Consider the following 23,774-nt stretch of genomic DNA (forward strand, 5'->3'; position numbering starts at 1 on the left):
ATAAATAATTATTTTACATTACGATGATGATCCTGGTATGTGTTTACGACTAAGCTGCAGTTAAAAAGTTTTGGGAAAGATAGTTAAGTGCTTGAATTCACCAAATTTTCTTTAAAAGAGTTAAAATATTACAGTAAATATAAACCTTCTTTCATGCTCATGTCCTCAATTCTGTGAATGATTCAAAATAAAATGGCCGCGACTCAGTCAGCAAAGATTTCTTTTATTGTTATGCCGCAGTAACTATCCTTTGTCTGTTTTATTCTATTTTATTGGCAACAATTTTTTTTTAAATATTTTTTTCTCTACAAACTCAAGTGTTTCCAGCGCCGTGATCTATTTACCATTTGTAAAAAGTACAAGTACCAAATAAAAGACAGGAACTTTTCAACTGTTTTAATTATGCTCTCCCATAATCTCGTACGCTTTAGTGATATTATCGGAGATGTCTCGCACGGGCAGGTCCCGCGTCGCGAGCCACGTGCTGCCACTCTTGCCGAGTTTGTAAGCCTCGATCACACCCTTCGCTGCTGACTCTGGTCTGCAAAAAAAATAAACGTGTCATTTTAGAAGAAGCAGAACGATTTATTTGGCCAAAATTTGAGACTACTTAAATATAATTGAAAGCTAAGTTTATGCAAGATATGCGTGTTCCTCCACCTCCACACTGTAAGAACACACACAAATCACACAAACCCATCTAACATCTGGTAGTATGGTGTACGGTTGTGTTGCTCTGAAGATGAGCTCTGGTTGAGTTCGAAACGCGTCCGTGTATTGTGGTGGTGGTGATAGATGGGTTTGTGTGATTTATGTGTGTTCTTACGTGTGGAGATAGAGGAACTGCATGAACACGCATATCTTGCATAAACTTAGCTATCGTAAGGTGACGGGTGAGCAAAGAAATTATTTTAGTTCTTTGATATGGACCTCCGCAAAGTAACGCCTGATTCAATAAATTACTAAATGTAAAATAAAAGAAGTTAAAACAATATAAAAAGAAAACACGTTTTGTTTTCAGTGTTCCATTGGATTGCTTCTGAGGTTGTGCAGATTTCTTAATGATCATTCCTTCACCGTAAAGCTCGTGGTTAATTTCAAATGTAATTTCGCACATAAATTTCGAAAAACTTGAAGTTCGAGCCCAGGTTTGATATTATCGACACCTGCAAGGAATATCATTATAACTCACTTTTTGACAATTTTGAGTTACAATCATGAATTTGCAAGAAATAAAAATATCTTTTTTTAGCTCTTATCTTTTTATCTCAACTCCTTTGCGTTTAAGTTAGGGCATGGACAAAACATTGTAAATAAGGGTGTACTTGGGTGAATAAAATAGGTACCAACTTTAGTTACGCCATAGTCCTTTCAATCTACCTTTGTCGCAATGGCATAACTTTTTAATCTCTTGTCTCAAATAAATACGTCAACAAAATTGACTCTTAAAATAATTTTCATAAAATTCACTTAGTAAAATTATCGATTTTGAGACACGGGCTTTTTTCAAAGTAGTGACGAGTTGTATGTCTGAGTTACAACACAATTTTCCAAACGTGCGTAATATTCTAATGTTGTAGAATATCATCGTAAGTCACTAAAAAGGGTAAAGAAATGTATTTGTGACAAAACAATCATAAAAATCTGTTCTAGCTTTTTTGATTAAAATGTACACGGCAGTTTTGTACCAAGACCCATCTTTTTAGGGTTCCGTAGCAAAAATGGCAAAAACGGAACCCTTATAATAATAATAATAATAATAATAATAATAATAATAATAATAGCCACCATGTACACCATGTCTGTCTGTCTGTCCGTCCATCCGCGGCTTTGCTCAGGGACTATGAATGCTAGAAAGCTGTAATTTTGCACGAATATACATATACGTAAACTATGCCGACAAAATGGTAAATAAAAAATAAAAATAAAAAATTTTAGAGCACCTCCCATAGACGTACAGTGGGGTGATTTTTTTTTCTCATTCAACCTTGTAGTGTGGGGTATCTTTGGATAGGTCTTTTAAAACCATTACGGGGTTGCTAAAACGATTTTTCAATTAAGTGATTTATTTGCAAAATATTCAACTTTAAAGTGCAAATTTTCATTAAAATCGAGCGTCCGCCCCCCCTCTAAAATCGTAATCAGTGGGTGGAAAATTTTGAAAAAATTCAGAATGGTAGTAAGTATATCACACTTACAAGGAAAACTATAACGGTTTAGTTTTCTTGAGAATTATTAGTAGTTTAAGGTATAAAATATACCTAAACTTGGAATATTCCGTACAAAATACGAAATGTTTAGAAAAATATCACTTAATTATTTCGTAATGGCTACGAAACCCTATTTTAGGCGTGTCCGACACGCTCTTGGCCGGTTTTTTTTATATCATGATCCTCTGCTTGAGAGGCTATGGGTCAAAAAACTGGGGCACCTCGACTTATATTATCATTTATTGCTTCTTCTACCTTTATTTTATTGAAGATACTGTGACCTACTCTACTTTAAACTTACTGTTGAACATGAAATCTCGCATTCACTGCGCCTGATATAAATTCAGGAGGAATGTTTTTGTCCAGCGATCCCAGTTTCGCTGGAGTAATGAGAGCAGTATTGGCAGCACCGAAACATACAGTCAAAACTCGAACGCCAGTTTTTGCAAAATAATCCTCTTTCTGAAAAAAGAGAAGGCAGTAGGTGAAAAAATCCGTTGTTCTTCGTAGATAACAATCTTATATAACCGGCACTGGTAGCGGCCAAATTATTTCCTAACTTGATTAGGAGCATTCGCTTCACTCGCTCGGCTCGCGCGTTGTGGTCGCAATTGTGTCTTTCACTATCTACACCTACCTAATTTTCCGGAGACTAAATTGATGCAAAAGTGACCAATTGTACATTACCGAAGTCTTTTGAACTTGGAACTATTTGGTCCATTTCAGTGTTGGTTCTGTAGCTATCTAGGGTAACAAGATAAAAAGCCCTTGTTCCTCGTACATAACCACCTTACATGACGCTGGTCATGGCCATTATTATTTCCTAAATGCTACCGTGGCGCGCTTGCTTCGCTCGCTCGGCTCGCGCGTTTTGTGGTCGCAATTGTGCCTAACACTCCTCGCTTAGCTCGTCGTCGTACCAAATTTTCCGGTACCCTAAATTTACGGTAAAAGTTACCAATTACATTATTCTGATCTGTTTGAAATAGGAGATATTTGGCCCTTTCCAGTGCTGGTTATGTAAGATGGTTATGTACCAGGAATAAGGTGAAAAAATACTTACACCAATGCAATTACTAAATTGTATGACAGCAGCCTTCGTAGCAAAATATATTGGTAGTGTTGGAGACTGTGAAAGGCCAGCTATGGAGGAGATGTTGATGACGGTGCCTCCTTTGCCTCCTTCGTCGACACGCATCAGCTCTAAGGCTTTCAAGGTGCTGGTCACTAATGCTGTCTGAGAAATTAAAATCATGCTAATTAACTTCATACAAATAGTAAGCAGGTTAGTTAACCTGCTTCCTTGGTTCGTATATTTTTAAGGCAAAGACAAGTACCAGTGCTATTCTGCGAACAAGCGGATGAGGTCTCTTTCCTTCTTGAAACCCTTTATTTTGTTAAAAAATGTTCAAATAAAGATTTTTTTTTTTGGAATCTTTTTGTATTTTTTATTTCAGTTCCATATTTTTACTTTTACGGTCATCCCGTAAAAGCTAAATTGAAAATACAAAATGAAATATAGATGCACAGAAAAACCAGAAAAATAAGACCAGCACTGGGAATCGAACCCAGGTCCTCGGCATTCAGGTCTCGGATTCAGTTTATATTTTCAAAAAATGTTCAGTTTGTGGAAAAAAATCTATTGGAGTTTCAATAGATTCATTTATTAATAAGCAGTTGGCAAATAAATAAATAAATGGCACCATTGCACTGTAGTACCTAATACTAATAGAAAATTTTTTTTATAGCTTTTTCATTGATCCAAAATATTATGAGTATCATAGATTATAATGTTTTACTTATCGAACTGATAACCTCCTCCTTTTTTGAAGTCAGTTAAAAATGTAAAGTTACTGCCTTTGATAATAAAATTTCTTTATTTTTTTACCGCTCTTCCTTTCAAAGTGTCACCCGTCCGAAGCCGGGGCGGATCTCTAGTATATCAAAAAGGCTTTCGACTCACCACATTGATCTCAATCTCTTTCTTATATACATGCGGCGCGTCGTTCATGATGCCCGCATTGTTGACTACCACATCAATGCCCCCATGTTCTGCCACGACGGACTGGAAGGCCCCTAACAACTGTTCGTCGCTCATCACGTCAACGCGATAGAACTTGATCTTGCCAGCGCCATGCTGCTTGTTCAACTCCTCTTGGAAAGCTAGTCCAACTGTCTCGTCTATATCTAGAACTGCGATATGCTGTAAAACAAAAGAACAAAGCAATAGAGCGACGACAAACACATCGTTTCGAATGGGTTGTTAGTGGGCGCCGTGATGCTGCTGATAGCACACTCGGCACGTATACGTATAGCCAGGAGACGCGGGGTAGAATCCCTTTCGGTGTATCTGAATTTTTTCCTTTTTATAAAATCAAACAAAATTTCACTTAAGATACGTATTTTTAAACCTGTTTCTTCCGCATCTCAATGTTGCTAGGATTATACTAAGAACAGTCGAACCATTTGATTCCTCACCTACCGAAGAACGTTTTCATAGTAGGTAAGTGTCATAATAAATTCCCTTGTATGCGATGTCATTAGGACTTTTTCTAGGAAAAGGTTCCACAGTGGGTCACTATTCAGTTGGTTCGAGTGTAGGTACATCTCGCGAGTGGACTAAATAATGTCACTTGTACTATTACCTATTCTGTGCTATGACATAAGAGCATAGGTACATACATAACAATTAGTAACTAGACACATTTAATACATAATACATAATGCAGCGTTACTTAAACGTCCAAGAGCTCATAAGGTGCTCGTGAACCCTAAGCAAGCTGACATAAATCAAATACGTGGAATTTTGCAGAAAACACTTTTTATTTAAAAATTTAACAGCCGCACTTTATATATAAAAGAAGAACACACAAATAACTATAAAAACAACACAAAAAATAAAGAAATTGTTATAAAAAATTAACCAAAAAAGGAAAACACTGAAAAATAAACAAATTTTGGGATCACACGTTGTTAGACAGAGCTGTTAGTGAATTAGGTACGTAAGAACATTATAATTGGTACGGTTATGAAAAAAAAAGTTAATCAGCCGCAAGCCAAATAAATCCAACATCAATGTAGAAATGCGCTTTTGTAAAGGCCTTTTTTTAATTTTGAAAAGGAAATCATCCCCTAAAAACCTATACAAAAGACAATATTAAAAGCTAAGGTAATCCCTGAAATGATGTAAGCTAGTACTAATGACTACATGCATGTATTCACCGGGTGACCAACCTAAAATCTATGAGAGCGAAAAAAACTATTATACGTTTGTCTTTCATATATGATATTAGCAAAACATTATTAGCATTATTTTTATAGGGATGATTAGGTTATTTAAACTCTTTTTCACCAATTCACTACGAAACGGTATGCTCTTCTGAACCTCCACGCTAACGGATCCCACGGAGCAGTAGACGTCACACGCTCCAGTCTCCCGAGATTAAACGTGCGGATAATAACCACATGGCGACACCCATCACGAGTAGGTGGTAGATCAGGATGTGAGTAGGGGTATAGGTAGGACTGAAAAGATAATTTTAATTAGCCCACAACAAGGGAAAGACACAAACTAACACGTCCCTAGACAACCACGGAATCAAAACTTACCCGATGAAAATCGGCAGTATCGGAGAAATCGTTAAAACGCCCCGTCACACGGGCGTGCAGCAGAAAAGCAGCGGGCAAACGCTTAACATATTGCGGCACAAGCCGGCCACACACAATTGGTAAAATCACTTGTACTGACACTGGTATCAATCATTACACCAAAGGAAAAACTGGTTGCAGAATATTTTTTAAATCAAAATTCCAACTCAGGACGAGAGCTCTGCGCTATCCAACATGTGATCAAAGAATCGAGGCCAAAAACAAAAACATCAGTCGAACCAACGAATCAAAGAATTCAATTTTCAAATTTCAAATCAGAAACCAAATGTGTAATATAAAAGAGTTAACTGCCAGCACACAACCAGCCAGTAAAAATGCTTGGAAAATGAACAAAAAGTATGCAACAAGCAACTCGCATGCAGCGTTGTAATGCTGCAGATACCCCCCTACCAAAACAACAAAAACCTACAAGTACATAGTCAAAATAAAATTGCCAAAACCCAAGTGACAACCCTAATCAAAACCCAAAAGTGCAAAAGAGACAACCCTAACAAATACCGAAAACTCCGAAGTGACAACCCTAAACAAAACCCCAAAAATAGCGACAACCTTAACGACAAACAACCCTAAACGAAACCCAAAAAGCAACAACCCTAACAACAAGCAACCCTAAACGAAACCCAAAAATAGCGACAACCCTAACGACAAACAACCCTAGACGAAACCCTAAAATAGCGACAACCCTAACGACAAACAACCCTAACCGAAACCGAGACAAGACAAAACCAACAAGAAATCGTAATTGAAAAACACTGGACTGAGAAAACCCGGGAGAAAAACACACTGATAGCTGCAACGTACATCTGTCGTGGGAGTACCAATATTCAAAGCCTTAAAGGACTACTTAACAAATTAACAATAAGTATTCACAAAATGTGAAGTAAACCACTGATTAGAACGACCCTTTACAATAAGCCCCTAATCGTTGGCAACCCCAATGTAACACAACGTAAAGAGAAAACACCTACACTAACTCCCCAGAAATTATTTGAAACTGTACATCGAGGAATAAATACCTAATCCTAAAGAAACAAATGCTGCGCGCTACTTACCGAGCAAACATTTGAAAGTAATTCGAAATTAGAACGCCAACACAAGCCGGTCGTTCAGCAGAAAAAATTCGAACAAAATAGTCGAAACGAGAAGTCAAGTCCGGGAAATAACACTAAGACGTTTCGTACTCAATCGCCCATCCGGAATGCGTCACTTTCCGAACGGTGGTTGACTGCGAAATGATTGACCACACACGTTGTCAACACACCTAGGTTACTTGGTCAAATCCAAATGCCACAACGAAAGTTAGGCAACAAACCTAAAACCTAAGACCTAACAACTAACATTATACCTAAGCACAAATGGAATACTAAAGTATAATCCCACGACGACGACAATACAGCTCAAAGAACTAAAACACAATGCATGGGCAACCACACAGAATAGCTGAATGACAAAGAAATACGACATCAAATGCTCAACAGTGAAAAACAACGTTTATGCGATACGACGAGAACAGACAGACAAACCTACCCAAAATTAGATACGATCAGCAACTCAAAATAGCTGAACGAGACAACGACCGACGACAACAATTACTAGCAAAAAAAAACCACCTGAGAAATAGTTCAGGAGATACGATGAAAACAGACAAACACACCTACCCAAAATTAAATACGGTCAGCAACTCAAAATAGCTGAACGAAACAACGACCAAAGACAACAATTATTAGCAAAAAAACCACCTGAGGAAAAGTTCAGGAGATACGATGAAAACAGACAAACACACCTACCCAAAATTAGATACGGTCAGCAACTCAAAATAGCTGAACGAATCAACGACCAAAGACAACAATTATTAGCAAAAAAAACCACCTGAGGAAAAGTTCAGGAGATACGATGAAAACCGACAAACACACCTACAAACTTCAATACGATCTACAACTACGAATCGCTGAACGAACTAAAGACAAACGGCAACAAATGTACCTGAAATCACCTGAGGAAAAGTTCAGGAGATACGATGAAAACGGACCAACTCACCTACGAAATTTGGTACGGTCTGCAAATAAATCAATAACCGCGTTCAGTACGAAATAGCGAAACTAGGCCGAAATAACGAAACGAAAGGAGGCACACGACTTTAGGATTTGGAAAAATGTATTAACCAACGGAATAGTGAAGCTAGGCCGAAATAACGAAACGAAAGGAAACACACGACTTTAGGATTTGGAAAAACAATGGAAAACAACCATTACAAATCCATAACATCCGGAAAACCCAAATTATTTCAAAATGTCTTTGATGTGATAGTTACCGACACACTGCGACTCCAAGTCCGTAAGTTCGTAAACCTGCGGTGAAATCAACCTGGTAACTCTACAGTTAATGAAACGAGGTGCGAATTTCCCACCTCTACGTTCGTCAGCACTGGAACGAGTAAAATTCCTTCGCCAAACTAAATCGCCGAGATTAAACCGAAAGGACGTCCTACCTAAATTATACCGAGCGGCGTTACGCTGAAACGCGAGAGCCAAAGCGTCTTCAACCCTAGAATAAACGTCACGGAGAGAAACTAGATTTTCTGCACGCGTATCCCGGCTACGAATCAAATCTTGATCCTCAGGCTGGACAATAACGTGACGAGAAAAACCAATCTCACGTCCGTACATTAAAAAGTTTGGCGTATAAGACGTTGCCTGGTCAATACACGAATGAAAACACGTATGAAAACTGTACAGTATGAACACGTATGAAAATATCAGACTCCATAGCACGACAAATAAACAAGTATGAGACTCCGAAAGCATAGCAGTGACAAAACGAAACTACTGAGGACTCCCTAAAACACCACGGTAGATCTTCTATACCACTGATCGGCTGTAGCACTAGGACGGTCGTTGAACGAAATCAAATTAACATGACGACGTAACAACGCATCAGGAACAATATTAAGAACGCCCTATGTTCAGCAGCTATAAAACGCAAAGTGGAGGACGTTCGCCCGAAACAGAAGCGTAAGAACACTCCTGTACATCAGGTAAAATATTAAGAACGCCCTTCCTATATACAGCGTCTGCAAAACACGATGTGGAGGTCGTTCGCCCGAAACCGAAATGTAGAAACACTCCCGTTCATCCGGCGCAAAAAACCGACGTGGCATAACTATAGAAGAATAAAGACGAGGAGTACCGTGGACCTTGTTCGACAGCAACTCCAAATGCGATGATGGACGTAAAAAGAAACTACCCTATCCAACACAGAAGGCTACGAAAGGATAAAAACAAAATCTAAAAAACAGATTAAAGCCAGGAAAAGAAAACCCAAAAAACCAGCAAGAGCAACACACGATGCAGGCGACGTAGAGCTAATCAAACAAACACAAAAGCAAAAAAACATCAAAAAAAGTCTGTCCAAAAAGCTACGTCGACCTACCTTTGAGGGCCCTTACACGTTCCTACGGGTGTTAACTACGGGAAAACAAGCTACAAAATAAATTGCTCGGATCATATCATAGGAAAATAAATAAAAAACCACATGAGAAAAATGTTTACAGAATATTATTATATTTAAATCACGAAGAGTAATAAAATATTAATACATCATCACACCGAAGGCGGGAACTCACGAAATGTCACAGCACGATCACGGACGAAAGAGTATCAGCGGGCACGAACTTCATTACGTTGAAGAAAAAACTGGGTTAATGAAGGCCTGGAACATAGAAAAGAAAGAAATATTATGGTCGCAAAGCGACCAGCATCCCCCCAGTAGAAACAAAAAAAAACATATGTTTTGAATTACAATTATAATTAAAAGTTACTTACTTTTGTCGGGCGCCAAATTTATGCAGCGTTACTTAAACGTCCAAGAGCTCATAAGGTGCTCGTGAACCCTAAGCAAGCTGACATAAATCAAATACGTGGAATTTTGCAGAAAACACTTTTTATTTAAAAATTTAACAGCCGCACTTTATATATAAAAGAAGAACACACAAATAACTATAAAAACAACACAAAAAATAAACAAATTGTTATAAAAAATAACCAAAAAAGGAAAACACCGAAAAATAAACAAATTTTGGGATCACACGTTGTTCGACAGAGCTGTTAGTGAATTAGGTACGTAAGAACATTATAATTGGTACGGTTATGAAAAAAAAAGTTAATCAGCCGCAAGCCAAATAAATCCAACATCAATGTAGAAATGCGCTTTTGTAAAGGCCTTTTTTTAATTTTGAAAAGGAAATCATCCCCTAAAAACCTATACAAAAGACAATATTAAAAACTTAGGTAATCCCTGAAATGATGTAAGCTAGTACTAATGACTACATGCATGTATTCACCGGGTGACCAACCTAAAATCTATGAGAGCGAAAAAAACTATTATACGTTTGTCTTTCATATATGATATTAGCAAAACATTATTAGCATTATTTTTATAGGGATGATTAGGTTATTTAAACTCTTTTTCACCAATTCACTACGAAACGGTATGCTCTTCTGAACCTCCACGCTAACGGATCCCACGGAGCAGTAGACGTCACACGCTCCAGTCTCCCGAGATTAAACGTGCGGATAATAACCACATGGCGACACCCATCACGAGTAGGTGGTAGATCAGGATGTGAGTAGGGGTATAGGTAGGACTGAAAAGATAATTTTAATTAGCCCACAACAAGGGAAAGACACAAACTAACACGTCCCTAGACAACCACGGAATCAAAACTTACCCGATGAAAATCGGCAGTATCGGAGAAATCGTTAAAACGCCCCGTCACACGGGCGTGCAGCAGAAAAGCAGCGGGCAAACGCTTAACATATTGCGGCACAAGCCGGCCACACACAATTTTTTTTTTTTTTTTTTTTTTTTTTTTTAATGGCTTTCACCCTTGCTTTTTTAGCAAGATGTATTTTGCCAATGTCGATGTAGAGACATTACACGCATGAGGAGACTGTTCGGTTTATATAATTTTGATTTCGGGGGGAGAACAGACAGGAAATCTAAAACAAATAACATTTGGTTATGGACGGTACACTGACAATAACAAGACGAAACGATTTTTTTTTTTTTTAGCGGAGGGGAATGGCAGACTGTTAAGCATGCTAACATAAAAGGATAAAGTGAAGAGGAAGTATGAAATATATAATATTAAGCATGCTGCAGTTGCTACAATTTAATGTTGTGGCACTGTATAAATTTTATCAATATTTTTAAAAGAGGAGAATCTAGTATAGAAAGAAGTGTCAGAAAATTCATAGGGCGCGGAACATCCTTCGGCAATGCATCATACAGGGAATAAGTATGTTTACCACAATTGAAAAAAATGTGATCCAGGGTACCCTCATCAAGACCGCATTCGCATAGAGAGTTATCCCGTACTCTAATTTTTGATAAAAACACCGGAGTGCAGACATGACCTAGACGGAGTCGACAGATAGTAGAAGTGACCCATTTACTAGCAGAGCGGAAGTGATAAAACCAAGGTTTACGCGGAATTAATGGTTGAATGTTCCCGTAGTGTCGGCCTTTCTGGTGTCTGGAGAGGTTCCACATGTTCTGCCAGGAGACCCTTAAATCAGTTCGAGTGGACATCATTAGGTCCGATGGTAAGATAGTCTTATAATCCTGACAACCAATTGTGATGGCCTCTTTTGCCCACATGTCCGCTCTTTCATTTCCCACTATGCCACAATGGCCCGGAATCCATACAAGAGTAACTTCTAGTCCTTTTTTTTCACATCGGTTTAGAGCCTCTTTAATTTTCAAAATGATTGGGAGTTTAGTTTTCATTTTAAAATGATTTCCTACTATTGCTTGTAGACAGCTTTTAGCATCAGAAAAAATTAAGATTTTAGGAACGCTGTGTGATTCCGAGAATTTAATAGCCTCCAATATTGCGATGGATTCCCCAGTGAAAACAGATGACTGGGCTGGGCCTTTTTGAGTCAAAGCAATTTGGTATTTGGGAATCCATACTGCTGAACCTACAAAGCCATTGGGATCTATTTTAGAGGCATCTGTGAAGATGTGTAGCCAATCCTGCCATTTTTCTATTTTTTTATTAAATATGTTGTTGGCCGCTGGGCTATCCTTGTCAATGCCAAAATCAAGGATAACTTTTGGAGAATATATCAAAGACTCATAATCGGCCTCAAATATGGGGTTCATGTAGGTGGTATATAGCGGGGACGAGAGGTTTTTTAATTTGGAATACGACACAATGTATCTTGGCGTTTCCTTATGTGTCCAATATGTGTTTTCAGACACTTCCAGGGAGAGAGCCTCTAGTCGGGGTATAAGAGGATGGTTGGATACGGAACATGCCCTAAAAAGGAAACGGTCTGCTAAGTACTGTCTACGGAGGGAGAGAGGAGGATCTAAGCATTCTACCTGCATGGCATTTTTGGGTGAGGATTTCATTGCTCCCAGAGCAATACGTAGACACTTAGCTTGTATCAGGTCCAATTTTTTAAGTGCATTTTTATTGCAGGGTTCCACCACGAGTGAAGCATAGTCGATCTGGCTACGGATTATTGCATTATATAACAGTTTTTGGCAGTATGGGTGAGCGCCCCACCAGACTCCAGAAAGAGCCCGGAGAACATTAATGCCCCTTTCGCATTTTCCGGTTATGTGCTCCAAATGGGGTACACCAGTCATTTTGGAATCCAGAAAAACACCAAGGAATTTAACAGAGTCCTTGCAGGGAATAACCTCATACTCATAGTTAATATCTATGTTCGGGATGGATCTGTTACGCGAGAAAGTTACAGTACAGCTTTTGGATGGTGACAAAGATAGCCCATGATCATCTAGCCAGACCTTTAGATATCTGAGTGCCTCATTTAATTTTGAAGAAGCCTCATCAAACGACTGTGTAACGGTGTATAACGCTAAATCATCTGCATATTGGAGTATATTACAGAAGGGGGAGACAGAATGTTCAATATCATACGTATATAAATTATAAAGGAGGGGGGAGAGTACTGAGCCTTGGGGGAGTCCCTGCCATAGGGTAAGAGGAGTGTAGAAGCTATTGCCAGTTCGGATTTTAATTATTCTTCCCATAAACAACTTGCAGATAAAATGTACTATCCTCACAGGAATACTCAGCTGAAGCATTTTTGCTCTGAGCATAGGAAGAAGGACATTGTCATAGGCAGCAGAGACATCCAAGAAGCACCCTACAACATGGTGTTTTTTGGAGAGGGCTAGTCTAATGTCTGAAGTCAGTATGCTTAGGTTGTCTATGGTACTTTTCCCCTTACGGAATCCAAATTGTGTGTTGGCGAGTAAATTATTTTTTTCTACGAACCACTCCAACCTATTTTTAACTAAATGCTCCAATATTTTGCCTATTGTAGCGGAAAGGGCAATTGGGCGATAGGAATTTGCTTCTTGTGGGTTTTTACATGATTTGAGGATTGGGATTACAATTTGGGTCTTCCATGCCTCGGGGATTTCACCAGACACAAAAAACAGATTAAATAGATTTAGGAGGTGGTCTTTTGCAAAGCGACTTAGTTTACGGATGAAGATATACGGTATGCCGTCTTCTCCTGGTGAACTGTTACGGAGGCCGTCAAGTGCTAACTCAAGTTCATAGAATGTGAAAGGGCTGTCGAGAGGGCCTAGCCCGCTAGAGGGAGGAGATGGGTCTATGCAGGATTCCTCAGGAACTGATGGAGGGGCTAATTTGTCTGCGAACTCTGCCAACCAGGAAGGGGGATTATGGGGGGATGGTCGATCGGGATCGAAGGAGCCTCTGAATTTTTTAATACTTTTCCATACCAGCGATGGGGCGTTCTTGGATTGAGACTTTCACAAAATCCCTTCCATCCTTTCTTCTTCGCTTTTTTTAGGAGACGTTTAGTGCGAGCAGAGATTTTTTGGAAGTCAATAAAATCTTCAGAAAGACCGGAATCATTGTATTTACGTTCGGCGTTCTTTCTTTCTTTTATCGCCGCCGTGCATTCCGCATCCCACCAAGGAGGGGAAGGGATCTTGCTACTAGCAATTTTTTTCTTTGGGATGAATTTATCTGCAGCTTCTATCAGAACGGATTGGAAGTGGTTGTAGAGTCCAAGAGGGTTTAACAGGTTGGAGTCGAGCTCTTTTAGCCTTTTTTCTATATAAAAAGAGAAGTTTGGCCAATCTGCTTTATCCAATCTGTATTTAAGGAGGGGTTGGGGGGCGGGGGAAGGCTGAACAGAGGATGGTTGGGAAATGATAATAGGGAAATGATCACTTCCGTGTGATTGTCTCAGTACCTGATAGGATAGAAGACATGAGAGGTTGGGAGAGCAAGCAGACAAATCCAGAACTGAGTTGGGATTTTGTCCGGGGTATACCCGGTGAGTGGGAGAGCCGTCGTTAATAACTGAGACATTTATGTCATCAAATAGGTCCAAGAGGAAAGCGGAAAATGCGTCTGAGTGCGAAGAACCCCAAGACGTGTTGTGACTGTTGAAATCCCCTAGGATGAGGAGAGGGGGAGGGACCGAGAACAGGATGGTGGAAAGATCGGGTATTAAATTTATATTAGGATGTGGGATATAGATGGATACAAAGTTGATTCCCATGACATTAGCCGCAACTGCGTTAATGTCATGTGAATGAGGAGGGAGGGGTATTTGGGAGAAAGAGTAATCTCTTCTGATCAACAACGCACAACCAGCACGACCATCACCGCGGTCCTCCCGGAGGCATGAGAATCCCGGGATCCTGAAGCGGGATTCCGGTCTCAACCATGTCTCCGAGATGGCCGCTACAGAAATGGAGTGCTCGTTGACGATTCTGACCAAATCAGGTTTTTTTGGGATAAGGCTACGGCAATTCCACTGAAGAAAATTGGCCTGGGGGGCCATTGGAGAAGGATAGCATCTCGGCAAGTGAAATCATTAAGGGGGCAACGTCGGGCGGTAAACAATCGCTCCATTTAGCGATTATATTTGTAAGAAGTTTGAATAACAGTTCCATAAGGTCATCATTGGGCGTCTCAACTGGCGTCCGTCGTGACGATAGGGCATAACCATTTGGAAGTTGAGATTGTGGGGTCGACACGATATTTTTATGAGCTTGTCGATCATATCCGGGAGACAGGGGGTTCTTGATCTAGCTTTACGGCTGACCGTCTTACGGTATGAAGTCGAGATGGGCGATTGGGGAGGGAAGGGAGGGGGACCAGAGGGGGGTGATTGCCGGGGAGGACTAGGGTCTGGGTCAAACATAACCTTGGCCACGTCCGCGTAAGGGCGGCGTACGGCAGGGAAACGAGAGGAAGCTTCTTGATAAGAGATGCTGTGCTCTGACATTGCCAATTTGATGGACTTTTGTCTACAATATTCCGGGCAGCGTTGGTCTGTCGCGTAATGATGGCCTGAACAGTAGAGGCAAGTCACTTGCTCAGGAGCGATGTTGCATCCTTCACCAGGGTGTTTTTGTGCACACTTGAAACAGCGAGCATCGGAGCGGCACTGGGCCTGAATGTGGCCAAACCTCAGGCATTTTCGACATTGGATTGTTGGGAGAACGTATACTTCGACCTTCAGCGATGTAAAGAAAGCAAAGACTTTCTCAGGAAGTTTTTGACCTTCGAAGGTCACCACAACAGTTTGAGTTGGAACCCAGGATGGAGGACCTCCCTCATTGGTTACTTTGCGTTGGAGGCGTCGGGCTTTGAGAATTTTGCCATGTCCGTCTTTAAGGTCAGTCGCGTCAACAAATTCTTCCATCGACCAGTCGACTGGTACGCCACGAATCAAACCCATACGGGAAACATTGTATGTTGGGATGTGGGCTTTATATTTATTTCTGGACAAACAGGGGTTTTCTAAGATGTTATTAGCATCCACAGCGGTCATAAATTCTACCGAGACACGGTTTCTGCCTACGGACTTTATACCATCTTTTTTAATATTTTGAATGTTATCTTTGAATAAAGCGAGGCCAACCTTTATAGGTTGAAGTGAGATGGCCGAGTTGCTAGACTCTGCGTCTCGGGAGATGTGTACAATAAATGGGCCACTGTCATAAATACCGTATTTGCGGGAGTCCTCGTCTAAGTCAGGGTGTTTGTAAAGGTTTGCTATAGATGCATTGTCGGCATCCGTTCCCTGCATCACCTTTTTTCCTTTAGGTTCAGAAGATGCGGACGGCGATTGTTCCAAGAAACTAAGGCTACGCTTTCGTGAAATATTTTGCGTGTCCATCTCAATCGAGTTCATGGAGCTACCGCCGCCCGGATCCGGGGGCTCCTCGTTCCCCTCCATAACTTTGGCCCTTGGCCAACCGGACAGATGGGTTATTGAGTTAGATCAATATTATGTAAGTACTTATTAAACCACCACCAGAGAGTTAATTAGGAAGGAAAGTTATTTTAAAGGAAATATAACCTAAAAATTGAACAGACTCACTGCACGGCGCTTCTGTCAATCCCCACACACAATTGGTAAAATCACTTGTACTGACACTGGTATCAATCATTACACCAAAGGAAAAACTGGTTGCAGAATATTTTTTAAATCAAAATTCCAACTCAGGACGAGAGCTCTGCGCTATCCAACATGTGATCAAAGAATCGAGGCCAAAAACAAAAACATCAGTCGAACCAACGAATCAAAGAATTCAATTTTCAAATTTCAAATCAGAAACCAAATGTGTAATATAAAAGAGTTAACTGCCAGCACACAACCAGCCAGTAAAAATGCTTGGAAAATGAACAAAAAGTATGCAACAAGCAACTCGCATGCAGCGTTGTAATGCTGCAATAAGTAATACATTTTATTTAAACAATACCGGTTATCTCGCTACTCCGTCCACAGTGTCATTTTGACGTGCAAACACCATATTTGATGAATAATTTGTACATTTATTTTACTTTGCTTAAACCAGACCTCCACTGAGCGTGCCACCTCGCGAGGCATAATTATGTTCGAAACAGGGCTCAAAATGGCTGCCTCGCGAGGCGGTTCGATGTTTGAGAACCTGAATGTTTACCTTGACACCTTCCTCGAGCGCCAGCCTCACGACGCCGGCCCCGATGCCATTGGCGGCCCCAGTTATCAGCACCACTTTATCCTGCCACTCGCACGACATTCTAACACACAATACACATTTATCTAAACCCTAGTTAATAAATCCGTACAGTTGTAAAGATTGATGATAAACGATTATTAAATTAAGTTGTTACCGCGAGAACATCAGCAGTCGCCTATATCGTACTAATTCATGTCGATAGCGCCGCCATCTCCTTTATCTAACCTAAAATAAAACAGATTGTTGTCGTTTGTTTCAGATAGATGTCACTGAAAGCTTGAGATCACAAAATTTTATTTATTAAAAAATATTTTGTCGTTGATAATTACCGCAAAAATGAACTTTATTTTCGAAATTGACAATCGTATTGTAATTTCTAATATAAAAGTCACATAATTGTATCCGCTCAGTCGTTACAAATATTTTTTGTGTAGCAACCCTCTATGTCAGGCCAGGCGTCTATTCGCGTTCAACAAGGAACAAGATGGCTACGTTACAATCGAAACTCAAGTGCTCAGACCACATAAAAAGTAAAGACAGTGCTGCAAACGGAACATTGAGGCTGGTTTAAACTTAAGAAGACTGAATTCAAGCGGTCTCACTTCTCTTTGCAGCCCTGTTTTTAGTTTTTATGTGGTTTGAGCTGGGAAGCAAATCCAGTAAAGTAAAAGAATGCCTGTGACTATTAATAGCTATACGTATGGATGGATATATACATCAATGGTACTAGTTACGAAATGCAGACGGCGCTTCAAAACCGTCTGCATGAATGAGACGAGAGAGGGCTCTCTTTTCCCCGTATATTATACTACTCTTTGAACATCAGTACGAATGAACTTTGAATACAGCATCTATTGTGATACATCTGTCTCATAATATGAAGATAGATGGGCCAAAAAAAGATGAACGACTACTATACTATTCGGTCAGCTTATAAACAAACAGCCGAATGCTAACGATGACGGCCGATGATTGCCGAATCTAATGCTTTTGCAATCCATGGAGACTTCCTCGTTGACACGACACGAGAAAAACTTGAAGGTTGCATTACTTTACGGCTCTGCTAGCATACAACTCATAATTTGATTGATGGGACGTCGTAATGAATGCAATTTGCACGATTTTTCTCGCACTATAATAACCAACTTGTATTGAACGTAAGTAGGTACCAATTCTGCTTATAATTGACTGTAACTGTTGTTTCCTGTCGAGGTACTTAGGATTGATTTGCGTTTACATACCTATACCTAGTGGCATCCAGGAAGACGCGTGATTTTGTCAAAATTAGACAGAATTAGACATTGTAAATATATCATTTATTTTGTTTCCAACCACGCTAACATACCGGGCGGTTTCATTTATGTTCGTGATAAGTTTTCGTTGTTCCTAACATGTCATAAAAAGGCAGATAAGATAATTTGTATTATGTTTGGAATGTGCCTATTGGTTACCAATTAAGCTCTGTTCTATTATACTCGTATTATAGCTGAACCGGTTATCTACCATATCATTATGACTCAAAAGGCGTAAATATTTATGTTCTATTTCAATTCTTGTCTACTGGTGATGAGAATCTTAATAATATTAAACAATTGCAAATGAATTGAATACTTTCGGGTCATTAAATCATCAGACAAAATTACTACAGACAATTTTTTTTGTCTTTACAATATTGTATTTTATTCTAAGAATTAAAAAAAGCTCGCGCAGTCCTATTTTTGGACGTTTTGACGTAGGTAGGTACGCGTCAAGCCGGGTTGGCAAACACTAAAGAAATTGTTGCCAAAGTACCACTTGCACTAAATAATGTTGCTACCATTTTTCCCCCACATTGCGTTCTTCTAATCCAAACCAAAGACTGCTGCTTGGTTAGTGGGTCATATTGATAGATTCTCTCGACTCCATCTAGAACTCCTTTACGACCTCCAACTGGATCACCTTGAATCTATCAAGTAAAGTTTGTTTTATAGTAAATAAGTACCTTGTATGTATTCGTATATCGCGGAATGCCACAATACATAACGAGATAAGTTTACAATGTTGAATCCTTTACAAACTTGACTACTTTTTGTAATTTTTGCAAAGACTCGATATGAATGAGTTCTTAAACTATTTATATCATATCATATCACAAATTTGTTATTGCTGTTCCGCTAATGATGCTACACTTCACTGCAATACTAAGTCATGGCTGGAAATGAAATACCTAATCATGTACATACACTTATAATGTTAGTTATTGTAGTTTTTTCTGAGTTTACAGGAATCCTTAAGTTGAATCTTCATTTTCCTTGTACGGTCAATGACTTAAAATCATGAGCCACCATGGAATCTTTTCACAGTAAACGTCATAGTGACATCGCATTAGTTAACAAGGAAAATCATAATGACTTTTCCTTTGAAAAGGTTCCATGGTGGCTCAAAGTCCTTCACCGTACCTTCTACTACTACTTTGTTAGATCTAGCTGTTGAATTAAATTTACGAGATTTTACCAAATTCCCTTAGTAATTCCCGATATACTCGTAGTATTTTATGCAACAGTTGTATAACAGGGTTCAAAAAAGGTTAGTGGCGTGAGTTACGATGTGAGCTTTATCGAACATCGTAAGAAAAAGACGCCACGAGCACTTACTTATACAACGTTGCATACAATACTTTTTCTTCGACTGGGTACTTATTAATTACAATACAAAATTAGAGAAAGTAAACGATGTTAATAATACGCATTACTTATGTTGGCAGGCTATGGATTATGTTCGGAAAGTTTTTATTCTGTATAAAAACCATATAAAATATGTAACTGGCTGCACCTTAGCCTGTCCGAACGTACGAATAAGAAATAAAAAGTAAGTGGTTGCAGTATCGTTTTAGCAACATTAAGATATAGTGCTATTAGGGGAATATACAATATTATAGACTTTTCCAGAATCTTGTTATGTATGCTGTTAAATTACTGTTTGTGATTAAGTAAATCACAGATTTAAGTATAGGAGTAGAAAATTTATACTGCGTTAAATTTCATTCCTCTGTATAGATTTTTAATGGTTCCCGAGTAATATCTGGATAAAAAGTAACCTATGTATTATTCTAGACGTCCAGATATTTAGGTACTTACATATCTATTATAAAACCGAGAATACACAATCCAAAAGTACCGTTAGCTCAGCACAAAGAGCATATAACCACTACGTTTTAGCTCAGCAGAACAGAGAGCAGTTTACTGATTAAATAAAATAATAAATCAATCTATGACATCTTCATAGTTTGAATGCAGAAACCTACTTAGGTATAGATAAGAGTGATATTTACAAAGTATGCTTCATCATAATCAATCACTACATATTTATTACAACTCTTTAACTACGCACATATCATTAGTGCTCTAAAATGCGTTCGAAAACCGTAGGAAATGACCAGCATTATTACAACCAATTTTACTATGAGAAGTAAAATTTCTAAAATCTGTACTGTTATGAGTTAAAATTTGGAACAACTGTCAAAACTTCAGTGGGTCTTTATTCTAGTATCCATAGATATTAACACAGTTATCGATACGAAACATCAATTCAGTATGTATTTATAATATAATCCGCACGACATTTGATCTCGAGTGACATGAGAATAGTAACCTCATTCGTTTGTCTATGATTTAAAAAAACATTCGTCTTGACGTAGGATCGAATTGCCGCCATTACTGTTGTCATTTTCATTTGTTTGAATTGTTTGTTGATTTTTTGCTGTTACGAAAGTAGAATTGTGAAAAGTTTTAAGTAGTTGAAAATATGAGTAGTAGTGACTCCGAGAACGATATGAACACTCCGCCGGATATCTTAAATGCATACATTTTCACCCGAAGAAATAAATAAGTTTCAAAACAAGGCACCAGATCAATTATATCTGCAGTCAAAGGTAACTTACTTAATTTGTTTTAAGTATTGAATGGAATTTACGAGTAAAAAAAATTGATTTCATGTATGCTCGAAGTTTTCTATATACGAGTACATATCTCTTAGCACATTGAGAACTTGATATTGATATTGTTTCAGGTGGCACTAATATTTGGATTTATGGGTGCTTGCCCCCGACAAGAACTTTATAATCTACAATTTAGTGATGTCCAAATTTTTTTTGACCTGTGTAAAAAATACATGGAATTGCGCCCAAAAACTTGTTCTGCATTAAATTTTTTTATTATTTACTCAGCTGCGAAATGCACTAACCAACACATTGGCACCAATAAGTTTGGAGCATTGGGAAAAACCATAGCAAATTATTTGAATCTTCCGGAACCTGAGATGTACACAGGACACTGCTTCCGCAGGACATCGGCCACTTTGCTGGTAGATGCAGGCGGTGATACAACAACTTTAAAACGCCACGGGGGCTGGGGGTTCACAGCAGTTGCCGAATGAAAAATAAGGTTAATGTGTCAAACCAGATTCTTAATTCAATTCAAAACATAGAAATATTAAATATAAACATGGCATCAAGCTCAACTTCAAACCAAGACCCTACAACCACAATACAACCAGGACCAATCAATATATCATATTGTACCAATGTAAATGTCAACTACTATCACAATAAATAATTTGTTTCTGTTTTTGTTTACATTTATTTTTGATTGCATTATTTTAATATCCAGTCTATAGATATTTTACAGGTCATTTCCCTACGGCTTCTGAACCCATCTTAGAGTACTTATGATATGTGTGTAGATAAAGTAATGTATGCAACTGTACATAATTAGGCCTTAAAACACTCATTATGTAACGGTTGCATAAAATACTATTTCGTGATGAGTGCTCATTTATTTTACCTATATAAAAAACGGACAAGTGCGAGTCGGACTCGCGCACCGAGAGTTCCGTATAAATATTTTTATTATATGATGTAACTAAAAATTTACGGATTTCGCAATTTTTCCTTTATCTGTGCTATAAAACGTTGCTTCGTACTGCTTCGTACCAAATTTCAAGATTCTGAGTTCACGGGAAGTAACCTGTAGGTTTTGATTCCCTTGCGAGTTTCGAAAATTTGCGGAAATTTGCGGCATAAACAGCTGTATCTTTTGATTGCGTTGGCTTAGAAGTTTGATTTTTTCACAGCTCCAAGGGACCGTAGATCTGAGTATTTGATATAATTTTCAGCTTGATACTTCTCGTAATAAAGTAAGTATTTTCATTAACTGCACACTCTACCATTGACAATGTAATTTCATGCATTAGCTGAAAAACGACTTAAGTGCTCAATCGTATTCTAATCTCAGTTTAATAAAGTATATTTCATCTCAAATCGTGTACCCGTATTAGCGTGAATGAGTAACAAACACTCGTATGTAATGAGAAATTAAATATTGAATTCAGTTTATTAATGCGGGCTTAAATAATCTAAACGCTGATGCCACGCCGATAACCTTTCTGTTTCAATAACAGTAAGTATACAAGCTACTCATAAATTCCACCGGATCCGTCCAATATCCCGGCAGAGGGCGCTGACTCGGCGCGGGATGAGGCACCTTGCCCTTGTCCCTTCGTTGACCCGTGACCCGAAATCACTAAATTATAAAGAAATCATGTTTTAGTATCCTCTGTACATTATCTTACTGATATTGTAACTGCGAAACTTTGTGAGGGTGTGCATGTTTGTCTCTTTCATGCGACTGGACGGATTTGAAAATTTGGTATGTAACACACAAACTAAGTACTTTTTAGGGTTCGTACCCAAAGGGTGCCAACGGAACCCTATTACTGAGACTCCGCTGTCTGTCTGTCTGTCCGTCCGTCGTCACAGGGCTCTATCTCTTTAGCCGTAGGGCACTTGAAATTTTCAAGGATTATGTTTACTGTAGCCGCTATAACAACAAATACTAAAACAGAATAAAATAAATATTTGAGGGGGGCTCCCATACAATACTTGATTTTTTTTTTGCTGTTTTTTGTTCGATATTAGTAACGGCAACAGGTAGACGCTTGAAATATTCATAGAATATTTAGTTATTTAATCACTTTAAAAATAAGTAGTTAAATTAAAAAAAAATAAGATGGGCTCCCATACAAAAAACTTGTTTTATTTGTCTTTTTTGCTAATGTCCAATGTTGTATAGATGGTACGGAACCCTTCGTGCGCGAGCCCGACTCGCACTTGGCCGTTGTTATAAATCTCGAAATCTCAACCGCTGGGTTTAGAGTCATGGAATTTGACACGATTGTTTTTAACGCTACGTCAATGAAGACCACGATGGACCACGTGCGAAGCCGCGGGTATACACTTAGGTAGTACTTGATATAAACTATAAAGCAAAGTCGCGTCTCGTCGTCTGTCAATAATATGTTTCAAACTACGCAACGGCTTTGGTAGGTACACGCTTGTGGTATTTATGGCTTTTGATGCGGTTTTCAGCATCATTTAAGTAGATACTTTTTCACGAATGGTTTATATAGATAGATAATATTATGTAACTAGCGACATGCTTCGGTTCTTTACTTTTTTGTCAGAACAAAAAGAAATACATTTACATTTTGTGACGACCCACATCATATACTTTATGAAATAAAAGTCAAGCAAAAAAAAAAGTGGGGGATCTGTGTAAGAAGAACACAAAGTTAAATAGAATGAAAAACTAACGGGTACAATTTCTCATTTTTTTTTTCAAAATTCCACCTGTGTCAAGCCGGAGCCAGTCGCGAGTTAATTATAGACATTTGAATAACGTTGCCACTCAAATAATAGCTGGGTTCAGCTTTAATTAGCCAGACTATCGTCATCACAACACATAAAGTTTCAGCTTTAAAAACAGTCGAAAAGTATAAAAAAATTTTTGACGACAAGACAGACATGATCGTCCGTCATGCATGTTG

The 23,774-nt window shown here is 38.7% G+C and overlaps 2 protein-coding genes and 1 long non-coding RNA gene across 4 annotated transcripts; 1 reads left to right on the plus strand and 2 right to left on the minus strand.

Moving 5' to 3' along the window:
- Positions 1-382: 382 nt before the first annotated feature.
- Positions 383-17,075, minus strand: LOC141428287 (15-hydroxyprostaglandin dehydrogenase [NAD(+)]-like). The gene is made up of 5 exons (XM_074088199.1): positions 16,875-17,075; positions 4,174-4,413; positions 3,274-3,447; positions 2,512-2,672; positions 383-541 (listed from the first exon to the last, which is right to left on the minus strand). The coding sequence occupies exons 1-5, from the start codon at positions 16,971-16,973 to the stop codon at positions 397-399; spliced, it is 819 nt and encodes a 272-aa protein (XP_073944300.1). The 5' UTR covers positions 16,974-17,075; the 3' UTR covers positions 383-396.
- Positions 7,759-10,728, minus strand: LOC141428290 (uncharacterized). Its single transcript, XR_012451414.1, has 2 exons — positions 10,606-10,728; positions 7,759-10,521 (listed from the first exon to the last, which is right to left on the minus strand). It is a non-coding gene; the product is annotated as an uncharacterized lncRNA (long non-coding RNA).
- Positions 11,399-13,437, plus strand: LOC141428289 (uncharacterized). Of its 2 annotated transcripts, XM_074088202.1 has the most exons (3): positions 11,399-11,482; positions 12,140-12,283; positions 12,367-13,437. In XM_074088202.1, the coding sequence occupies exons 1-3, from the start codon at positions 11,428-11,430 to the stop codon at positions 12,381-12,383; spliced, it is 216 nt and encodes a 71-aa protein (XP_073944303.1). In that variant the 5' UTR covers positions 11,399-11,427; the 3' UTR covers positions 12,384-13,437. The 2 variants fall into 2 exon arrangements, with proteins under 2 accessions (XP_073944303.1, XP_073944302.1); XM_074088201.1 differs by having other exon boundaries at positions 12,140-13,437.
- Positions 17,076-23,774: the final 6,699 nt, after the last annotated feature.

The sequence above is a fragment of the Choristoneura fumiferana genome, chromosome 5 (genome assembly GCF_025370935.1).
Source record: "Choristoneura fumiferana chromosome 5, NRCan_CFum_1, whole genome shotgun sequence".
In the NCBI taxonomy this organism is placed as follows: domain Eukaryota; kingdom Metazoa; phylum Arthropoda; class Insecta; order Lepidoptera; family Tortricidae; genus Choristoneura; species Choristoneura fumiferana.

Coding starts and splice junctions, on each gene's coding strand:
- LOC141428289 (XM_074088201.1), top strand. CDS start 11,428: ATGTTCTGCCAGGAGACCCTTAAATCAGTTCGAGTGGACATCATTAGG. Junction 11,483..12,139: donor GGACATCATTAGGTCCGATG/GTAAGATAGTCT, acceptor ATGTGTTTTCAG/ACACTTCCAGGGAGAGAGCC.
- LOC141428287 (XM_074088199.1), bottom strand. CDS start 16,973: ATGTCGTGCGAGTGGCAGGATAAAGTGGTGCTGATAACTGGGGCCGCC. Junction 3,448..4,173: donor AAGAGATTGAGATCAATGTG/GTGAGTCGAAAG, acceptor TTAATTTCTCAG/ACAGCATTAGTGACCAGCAC. Junction 2,673..3,273: donor AATTTAGTAATTGCATTGGT/GTAAGTATTTTT, acceptor CTCTTTTTTCAG/AAAGAGGATTATTTTGCAAA.